We start from the raw sequence: 11425 nt of genomic DNA, 5'->3' as shown, positions 1-11425 counted from the left end.
TATAATGTACATTGTAAGTAATGCTTATATTTAATAGTGCAGACAGATATCGCTAAGTATTCTCATATCCATTTTGTTTTTGAAACTCACCCTGGATAAAGACTAGAAGTGCATAATGGAAGGTCTTTAATATAAAATTTGTTTTATGTCTCATTATTCTCCATTGTAATGTTGTCTGCACAAAATGACCAATGAGATAACTCATACCTCGATTGACAAAATCGGGAAGAATGTTAATGTAAAATACAGTATAAAATTTTGGGATGAACATAGTATGGTAAATATGGTTGATTTGGGAGCTATGCTAAGATAGCATCACATGCACAGTGTACTGGTACAGTATAAACATTCACATCTGACATTTGACATGTATTTATCATTCAAATGTTCTGCATCGTGATTGCTATTTGTGACATCATGTTTCAATATTGTGTGTGGAGTATTATTACACACCCAATGTTATGTTAATCAGTGAGCTTGGTAGAGACACTGATAGATAACTGCTACATATATATGTATGTTGAGAATTATTGCCATCTAATATCGTAGAGGTATAAATATTGAGTGTGGGATATTATTAAGCACACAATGTTAATGTGTTAATGAGCTTATTAGAGGAAGATAGATCACATTAGATTTTATCAATGTTGAGTATGGCCACTAATGTTAATATTGAATGTGGGATATTATTGGGGCTGCAGTGTTAATATTAATTAGGTGAGCTTGCTAGAGGAAGAGCTGAATTATAGACTAGTTATATGATGTGTGTTGAATATTAATGAACGCATTCATATGTATGTATTCAGCAATCATTTATTCTATTTAAGTGTTATATTTTCCTTAGCTTATTATTTTTTATACTACTACTAACATTTGAAATGGTATGTGGGTGTTATTGTGTCCATCTGTCTATTAAGCTACCTAAAGGAAGGGATGGATAGTAGCATCTTTGTATGGTGTGTTCAGTATTGTTTGAGCCATTAGTGTAACAGGATAAAAGGATGAAGAACAAATCAGTGATTACTCAAATGGACGATATACTTATGCATGTCTGTGGAGTCAGTTTAAGTGCATTTGTAATCCATTAAATTACTGTAGTTCATGAGTATATTATTCATATATTTTATCATAACTTGAATAGCGGAGGAACGTATTAATTTAGTGACTGACAATTTCAATCAATCACTCGCTCATAAAATTTTATAGCACCACAATCCATCAAGAAATGTTCAAAGGCACTTTAATCATATCCTTACTTTTATACTGTATTTTGTTGTCTAATGAGCATGGTCATATTTACTTGAAATATACAATATTAAATAAGTCAGTCGTGACATCATCATTTTCATTTGCACATAATTTTCCTATCCTTGAGCAGGCATTATTTTGCTATAGTGCCTGCTATGTTTTACATCAGCTGCCTGCATTGCCTTCAGCCCTGCAGGCTTCAGATAATTTTTTTCCAGGAAATAATTGCTCTTTTGGCCTCTATATTTTATAGGGTCCTCAGAATTTGATTATAATAGCATATTATAACACATACACAAGCTATTATTATATAATGTAATTTCTTTATCATTACATCATCATTGTTAACCAGTTCAAGCTCTTTTCAAGATAACACACCAAAACCAGTATATTTTTCACTTATTTCTCCTAGTCATTTCCAATAACTGCTTATCATTATTTATTTATTCATATGTTTCTGTATAATATATAATTTTATTCATAGAAACTTTATCATTTATAGGCAAACAATTTTTAATACCAAAATCCAGTCTATCCATCCATAATTTCTATATTTGACACTGACATATTTATATATGATAAATATGCTATATAATTGTAATATGTTAATATATTCTGAATTTATTAAACAAAATTATTGCAGTTTAAACTGAATTATGTCGTAATTAATATAAAGTTTTTAAGGTAAAATAAAATTTAAAATATTGATAGCAAAAAATGTTGATATAATTAAAGAATATTAAAATAAAACAATAATTTTAGGACTACCATATTTATTCCTCTGTTTTTTTTTTTATTGCTCTGAATGACTGCTTTTATTATTCTTAATTACTATAGTAATATTTTTCTGCTAATGGATTCTAGCATACCATCAAAGTGTTGAATGTCTACAATATGTAGTTAACCATATCTTTCTTGCAACAAAATTTGTCACCAAGTTAATGTAATCTTCAAGGTGTTGCTTCATCTTCCTTCCTATAAACCATAATGATATTTCCATAAAAAAACTGATTAGACAGGACATATAGATGTACAGCTTTTACATAATACACAAACTGCAGTACCATATGCTGTAACAAATTATTAAACTATTAATATGTGGAGAATGAATGTTTAGAGAAAACAAACTTAATACATAATTATACAAATAGATTTATGGATAATGCCTTGGATACGTTGTCTTTCATCTTACTACTATAATGTAATATTTCTATGGTTGGGGTTGTTAACTGATTAAATAATTAATTATTAAAATAATTAGATATGACTCAGCAGATAATTCATTAGTTAAATAATTAGAATTTCTCTTTACGACTGTTTTCTTGTTAGGGGTCACTTGAAATTTCAATAGGTAGAAATACTGATTAATAATTATAAAGTAGTATTATGTCTGTATTTCTGCTTACAAATGTGTGTACATTACCTCGTCTATTTTCAAGAATTTGGAAAGCAAATATTCTGAATGGAATGCTTTAAATTTATATTGCTGTCTTTACATTATACTTGAATACATAGATAATAATTTATAGTATATTTTGCCTGCTATGGTATCATAAAAGTAGGTTCATTATTAAGTAGGTTACTAGCAAATATAAGCAAGATGCACTGTAGTGGTACATATATATTATACTATACAGTATTATGTATTCCTATATTACCACAGTTAAGCAGTCCACTCAGCATTCATATTTATTTTCACATTTGTATTTTATAAAACTACTTCTTCTATTTCGTTTTCCACATCACTCGATGGATGTTGACATTAGCACACTTTCAAGATAATTTATGTTTGGCTATAACATCACCTGGTAAAAATAAAATATGAAAGTACTGTCAAATTTACTAAGGTTTAGCTATTTATTGTTTGCGAATGTTTAGTAGATTGTCAATATATTTTAATAAATTATGTTAATTAGGTATGAGTCATTCTCTGGATGGGATTATTAATACCCAAGGGTATCTATTATGCCTTCTACAGCTTCTATGAACATCCAGAAAAATATAATGAGACACATTTCCCTTCTCATTTTGTGGTGTTTACTTTCCAACATTAAACAAACAAATGAGGTATGCAGATAATTGTGTGTAGCTCTTCATTGGACAAAATTGGTCAAATAACCCAAGATAATTGACTGTTTTTACAAGGGTAAGGTATGAATAAATAAACCAGACAGGGGGACTTTAATACCCAGATTGTAACAGCTAGGGGAACCTCTTAGCATTAATGGCTACCTGTCACTGGTAAAATAGGGAAATGCCAGGGGAGCTCATTTATATCCAGACCCTGAACTCTAGGGAGCTTTAATTATCCATAGTCACACAGCTAGGGAGCTTTAATAAGTGACTCTAATAGCAAGGGAATCTGTAATAACCATTGTAATAACTATTGCACTCTCCTGGGCCTCTTTCACAACATTATCACTTAGTTACTTTTGATACACATTGCATAGTAAATATTATCAAATCTAGATTTTTTTTTTCTACAAATGATTTGAGAAAAATAGAGAATTCATTTATAATTCTTCATTGTCTACAGATAGACTTACCTATTTACTTAATGTTGCTGTATTTGTATGCCTTTGTTGTGTTAATGAAAAGAATTGCCACTTATATTCTCAACACATTGATATCCTGATTCACTAACTTTATCCTGTGCCGCTAAATATTTTTAGTAATTCAAGTAATTATCACTAATGATCCCCTTATATAGCACTTTTTATTTTAAAGAAAGTCACAAATCACTTCACAATATTACCCTAGTCAGTGAATATATGACAAAAACAATTGTGCATGACTTTTATAACCCTATAATGTTGGATGGATAAGCTCTTATATATGGCACACGCATGCTTTCATTCTTGTATGTGTGTATATACTATTTTATGGTTAGATGAAGCATATGTATATACATATATATAGTGGTTGAGGTTTAATAACTTAGGATATGAAGGAAGTGGGATCACATTTTACTTGGGTTAGATTAGTTTGAGTTACTGCAATGATCATTGGTTGCCATTTCTAGCTGAGGCTACTTAAACTGAAAGAGAAGCTAAAATTACGATCCAGTAGTGTAGACGAAGAGCCTGTTACGAATTTGACAGACAGATGCGACTCATCCAACCACGACAAGGCAAGTTAATTAGAACTTAAAGAAACGTTAAGGATCAGCATATATTTATTATTAAGAAAATAAAAGAATATGTTTGAATTAAATAATTTTATTACTACACAAAATAAAAGCATATAAAAACTTTGGCCAGTCAGAATTCCAATTGGAAACATCTATATATTTGGTTTGAACATAGTAAAAAAAAAGTACTCAACTCTTCCATTAGTCCCTCTCCATTTTGATACTCCTAGATACACCCCTATAGTACAGTAACACCTTAGTCGTCGTGATACGTATATTTGTTTCTTTTTTTCTGACTACACAATAGTTAATTAAGTACAAGTTATAAGTTTTAGGTATTAGGCTAACATTTGAAAATGTTTTAAAAATCTTGCAACATTTGTTCTTAATATTATGTGTTGCTGTATCATAAATTGATATGTACGGCACAGAACAACTACTAATAGAGTACTAATGGCTACAGTAGCATTATATAACATTTCCAGTAACTATGAAATTCTAGCTCCATGCTATGAATAACTGCATTAGAAGTCTAATGAAACCTTTTGACGGTTGTATCATCAAATATTGATTTTATCAATGTTTACTGACACAATATATTAAACAGCTAATACTGTACATGGTTGTCATTTCCTTGTGTGCTAATGGCATTTTATATCATTATAGCAGTACTGTAATTGCATTCTCTAACCTTTAATGGGCCTTATACAGAAAGGTTTAATTCTCCAACTGAGCAAGAATCATCCCTTATATTACTACTGGACTTTACTTTATTATGAAAACTAATGATAGTTGAGAGACAACTGTTGTGAGGCAGAGACAGTCATAGGTTGGGAGAAGACAACCATTGGTTAGTAGGCACTACAGTTTACGGGTGGGGACAACTGTTAACTGGTAGGGACAACCATTGGATGATGGATACCCATTGTTTTTTGGGGAAAATCACTTGCTGGTAGCAACAGCCATTGGTTGGTAGCGACAGCCATTTGTTGGTACGGACAAGAATTGGTTGGTGGGAACAACCATTGTTTTGTTGACAACCATTTGTTGGTGAGGATAATCATTGGTTTGTGGGGATAATTACTGGTGAAGACAAACGATTGTTTGTGGGGACAACCTTGGTAAGGGGTTGATTACATGTAGTTGGTGGGATAGTATAAACCATTACTTGTTGATAGGTTAGTATACTAATGGTTTGTGGGGTGATATACTAGACATGTGGGGTAAAATATCAATGCATATTGTTACATGCATCTCGCTAATAAACTACATAATAATGTAATAATCCGTTAACTTTTTTTAAAAATTAGTATTACTACAGTACAACCGTACTTGTATTTTTTTTTTTTTTTTTTAATGTTTTAATTTAGTGGATTTTGTTTAAACACTTTTACAGTCATGTATACTGTTATTGTATAATTGTTTTTTTTAACACAATTAGTTTCTATTAGTTGTTTTTCTTTCTCTCTTTTATACATGGAACGCACCAAATTTTTGTGTGCCGCTGAACAAAAATGTACGTTCAGTTGAATGAATAAATAAATAAACATGATTCTGATATTGGATAACAGTAATAATACAAAATCATGTTATAACAGGAACTTGGTACAAAGTCATATGTACTTTCCCAGTAAGAAAAGCTATGGAAGAAAAAAATGTATATTGTATATAATGCACCTTCCTCAATACAAAATTATTTCAAGGCACTTTTAAAATGCAAAACACTAAAAAATAAACAATATATAATAGAGTATAATAATTATTATGAATGAAAGAAAAGCACATGCAGAAGGTGCACACTCCGGATATTGAAATTGTATCGCGATTAGTAACGTATACATTTTTTTAAATGATTTTGATATACTGTATTTGTTATTTAATTATCTATTTGAAGTATTTGCTAGAATGATTATAAATATTTATGATTTTTGTGTCGTTTTTTTCTATCATTTAGAATCAGATGACAAGTAATCAGATGAGGCGAATTGAGGAGGAGAGGTTGATGTTAAAAACAGAACTAGAAACAGCATTAGAAAGAGAACAAGACCTTAGGTTGAAACTTAACACAGTACAAAAAGAATTATGTCAAATGGAAGCAAAGGTAAGTCTTGAAAATATTGTAATCCTTAAACGGTTAATCTTTAATTAAGTCATGTCAATTGACAGCGATTTTTGCGGCCCACAAATATTAAATAAAAACCCTATGTGTGCGGCTCGCCAAGCAACATTGGCTAGAAAACACCTTGTTTTTTACGGTCATATGTAAAAAGTAATAAACTGGGAATAAAGTGGTGTAAAAGCAGTGCTTGGGGGGTTTTTAGAAGCGCACTGGAAAGATCAAAGTTTGGGTGCGTCCCTCGGTGTTAAATCAGAAATTCACTTTGGCCCTCCGACCGATTTTTATGCCCACCCCTGGTTTAGGGTTATTATGGAAAACACAGACTCTTTGTAGGTAAACAGAGGAGATCTTCTGATTTTCTATAAATGAAAATATAGTAAGATAATGCCAGCTTTCACCAATACTGCCCTATGGTTTATTCAGGTGAAAGTTTAATCAAAATTAATGTAGTTATAATATGTGCAGTAAATTATCAGTTGTAATATTTCTTCATTAAGTGCTCATATTTCTTGAAATTAGGGTAAAGAAGAATTAATGGCAATACGATTACGTGAGACTGAGGCGAGAGCAACGCTAGCAGAATTTACACAGCGTATAGCTGACCTTCACGTAGAGGTATGTTGACTTATTGATGATGATGTCTATTTTAAGCTTAGCTCAACAAGGACTCAAAATTACAATTACAAAAAAATGTTTGCATGTTGATTTAACTAATTTTTTAATTTTTTGTTTTTGCCTCTGCTAACTAAAAACATTTATATTTTTTAAGTTAAAGTTGCTCTACCTTGAAGGATACTGTCTGATTAATTAATAAACTTAAACGATCAATTTTTCAAAATTATAATGAAATCATTTTTTTTTTTCTCTTTCAAAAATAAAACCATATATAATTATGTTCTTGTATTCATTACATAGACCCTTTAATTGGCTGATAAACAATTTTTGGATTTTGCTAAACATCCATAAATCAGCTAAAACTGTCTTGTTTTGTATATGAGCAATGCATGAAACCTTAATGAATTTTTAATGGTTTTCAAGATTATAACAGACAGTATACCTTTTATTGCTATGATGCCTTCTTAATGTAAATTATTTCTGTATATATTTTAACTCGTTATGAAATATGTATATTTATAGTGCATGCTATGTATTGAGTCAAATGTTGATATGAATTGGGAGCTTGTGTACACGGTGCACGGTCTTATTTTATTATAACCATCTTGTCCTAATTAAATTTATTTTACTTTAATAACCTTTCTAAATGGTGCATGTTTTATTTTCAAGCCGGAGGTGCAACCTTTTCTTATTGAAATGGTAAAGGTAATGTTGTTGAAGGTCAATTATATCGTCGGTTTGATTCATTAATGTCATGCATCCACAGTGCTTTGCAACACCAGGAATTGATTGGTTGTTAGGCCATAGCACAGCTTAATATTGGTTAAGGGAATCTCTACATGCCTAGCTTGCTGTATTCATAAATAATTGGTTAGCAGTCATTTCTAAAACCAATATAATTGTAGATTATTATAAATTCTTTTCGTACAGTGCAATAGATAAATTAATGAGAACAAGGTGGAAAATTGAATTTTCAGGTCGAAAATTTTAGATCAACTTGCAATTCCATTTGTGTTCCTATATGTCTCAGATGTAAAGAGCACATAATCAGGCATTCTTGCACCCAATTAAAAAAATTAATTCTAGAGGCAAGTCTATGATTTAAAAACAGGGTCTGCTTATTAATCTGATATTTATATCATTCAAACCATGAAACTTTGTTTAACAAAATGATTACATCAAAACTACATCACTGCTTTAATGCTTCTACTTACTGCTGTGCTTAAAACACTATATTGCAAACTTTAAAGGTATTATGTACTTTTATTATAAATATATTTTTTTTAACTGTTTCACACCAGACAACCACAACAACGACAAATGAATCGTTGTTATGAGGCTTGGAATGGGGAGTTGATTTAGTTAGATAAAAGAAAAGTTGTTTGCTCTGGATTTCAAACCAGACCCTTATCTAAAGCTCCATTCTTCTACATCCAATCTTATTTTAGAAGAAAATCAATGCTTTCATATACTTATTTTGTTTGTGTTACATATTTAGTCTCAGTAAAGCCTAAGGTTTCCTGTATATTATGTTTAGATACAATAAATTATACATTAATTATTTTCTTTCTTTTTAATTTCAGAAACAAGAACTCTTGGCCAAAGAACAACTAAGCAACACAGAATCATTTCAAAATGTACATGAACTCTACAATATTATCAAAGGACTACAGGCAGAGGTAATACACAACACTTACATTAATATTAAATCATTCATTCTCAATTTGTATATTCATCCATTTATTCATTCATCATTAACCCATTTTTCAATCATTCATGCAGTCATTTGTTCATTTGTTCATTCTTTCATTCGTTCGTTCGTTCATTCATTCATTAATGTAGTCATTCATTAAGCCATTTAGTTAGATACTTACATCCATTACTGAGCTCTGATTATTATCTTTAACAATCAATCAAACAAAACAAACAATTCAATCACTGAAGAACGCATTTTTAAGATGATCAGGGGCCTTTCTATATTATACTTAGGTTTATTTCAAAGCGTAAGATCACAATGTAAAACTAACGACCTCAATAAACGTCTGGGATTTGAAACTTACCAATCTGGAAAACTGTAACAACATAGATCATCAAAGTCTTGATTTCCCGAAGTTAATATCAATCCATATTTCAGATCAATTGAGGGAAAAATAATGACTTTAATCGTCATTTTTTACAACTGCATGGGTTGAATTTAGTAGACCTACTTCCATATTCGCTAGCCAGGTCTTTATTAGTCAGTTATTTTGCAGTGTTAGAATTTACATGGTACGGATGATAACTGTACTAAATAGATAAACGCCCGAACCGTCAATGTATTTAGATTCCTGTGGTGTGATGTTGCTATAATTGAAGCAGTTTCAAAACCTATGAACTTTTCAATGTACAGAGGTGTAATTTGTGTTCTGCTTGATAACCGCTTTACCACTGGGAAATTCTAGCTAAATAGGATTCAGATTAGCTACATTTATTTATTAGCTACAATTTTCTAATATAGGCCTGCAAAATAATAATAAATACAAGATACAATTTGATTCAAATTAAGTACATGGCAGTTATTTTTCCTGTACGACGAACACTTAAACTATACTTGAATAAACATTGAAATATGCTTAAACATCGGAACGCCAACAGCAAGGTAATAAGTTACAACACGGTTCGGGTCATTGTATTTAGTATGAAGTATAAACATGTTAGTGTTAGGCTTCAAATTAAAGTTTAAAAATGCATTGCATAAACATTTTACCAAAATCACACCTAGTTATCGGCAATAAGAATAGGCCTACACATTATTTGTCATCACAATTATTAGGGGTCTTGTCATAGACAGGATGGCGTACTTAGATAACACACAACATGCAACCTATCTTCTTTTAGTGGTCATTCTCTTTCATTGAAAACTAATCACAATGTTTAACATATTAGATGATAAGTGATTTTTTTTTTTTGAAGGTAAGACGATTAAAAATGGCTCACAAGATGAAACAAACCTCTGTGAAAGAAGATGCGGATGCTTTCCTAAATGAATTTGATGAACTTGACGATGACTCAGTGTCAATCAACCTTCCAGACATTGACTCCTCAATATTTGAGGACGCAGATGGAATTGAGGGAGTGGTGGAGATGGAGAAGGTGTCACGGGAACGCTTAAGCTCCAAATCTAGTGAGACTACTGTATGATGTAATGATGTGGGATTGATCTTCCTCCTCCACTCTCCCCATCTTGTTCTTCAGTGACCTTATATACAGATTCTATATCATACAATCTTGGTGAACTTTATACTGTCTTGTGCACTTTAAAAATATTTGATTATGCACCTTCAAGGTTAACATGCTATTCATGATTCAATATATGTATAGTATTGTATAATGATGATATACCATAAATATGTATATATAGTGTGTAAATACACTAAATATATAAGACTACAATACATACTGTAAAATCATTGATTAGACAATATGGATTAGCCTTCAGGAAGAGTAAATTTTTTATGGACAAATCAAATTTTGTTTTCTTATGACAACATGAGACAAGATATATTATGTATTAAAACATATAAAATTAAAGTGAATGAATCTCAAAAATGAATGAATACAATTTATAATTTTTTTATGACTGATAACAAATAAAGAAAGTGAAGAAAGAAACAACTCAGTCAAGAGTAATAATGGGTGAAATTTTTTATAAGGTTTAATTGTTCTATATTGTGGATTAATGTATGAATTTAAAGTACGTCAGTTTAAGTATTGGGTCTTATCAATTAATATTATACGTTATTTACTTCTTGCCATGGACATCTAGCTGGTTTTATGTAGTGATTAAGATTATGTTTTTATTTGTTTTAAGACTTACTATCATGATTCTTTACATTCTACTATTGTTTTTCAAATGTTAGAATATAACTTTTCTTGGTACTATGTAGAATCTTTGCCTCTGTTTCTGCTACCATCTACATTGTCTCAACATGTTTACTAATGCTGCCCTCTTCTGGTGGATGTAAATTAGTAGCCTCCGAACTACCACCTCTTTTGTACTTGTCACTTCTAATACCTATGTAGTCTAATGTCTTATCAGATTTGGAATTTTTACACCACATGAGTATATATCCTCACTAAAACTTCATTTATCCCCACTGCATATTTAGTATATTAAAATGGTGCTAAGATTGTACGTTTGTGACTCAAAGCAATATATCTACAAGCCCACAATAGAGTCACCGGTTGATATAGAATAGCAAAGGTACTTTGGTTGTATACAGAATCTGGGTTTATGTTTCTATCAGTTTGAATACAATGCAGTATTTGTCAAA

General features: G+C 30.7%; 1 protein-coding gene across 10 annotated transcripts in view; it reads left to right on the top strand.

The window, feature by feature from the left end:
- The window catches only part of LOC117102622 (EVI5-like protein), a 45340-nt gene extending 34570 nt beyond the window's left edge, over positions 1–10770 (top strand). For 5 of the 10 annotated variants that reach the window (XM_033243007.1, XM_033243017.1, XM_033243018.1 and 2 more), the window contains 6 exons: positions 4271–4378; positions 6333–6479; positions 7017–7112; positions 7782–7817; positions 8696–8791; positions 10065–10770. In XM_033243007.1, coding sequence (XP_033098898.1) covers positions 4271–4378; positions 6333–6479; positions 7017–7112; positions 7782–7817; positions 8696–8791; positions 10065–10292 — 711 coding nt within the window. In that variant the 3' untranslated portion in view covers positions 10293–10770. The remainder of the gene's footprint in view (positions 1–4270; positions 4379–6332; positions 6480–7016; positions 7113–7781; positions 7818–8695; positions 8792–10064) is intronic. The other 5 variants (XM_033243026.1, XM_033243043.1, XM_033243033.1 and 2 more) reach the window with 3 other exon arrangements.
- The last annotated feature ends 655 nt before the right edge of the window (positions 10771–11425 follow it).

The sequence above is a fragment of the Anneissia japonica genome, unplaced genomic scaffold (genome assembly GCF_011630105.1).
Source record: "Anneissia japonica isolate Jap-2015-1 unplaced genomic scaffold, ASM1163010v1 scaffold1005_len2656397_cov198, whole genome shotgun sequence".
In the NCBI taxonomy this organism is placed as follows: Eukaryota; Metazoa; Echinodermata; class Crinoidea; order Comatulida; family Comatulidae; genus Anneissia; species Anneissia japonica.
This window is presented reverse-complemented; position numbering and strand designations above follow the sequence as displayed.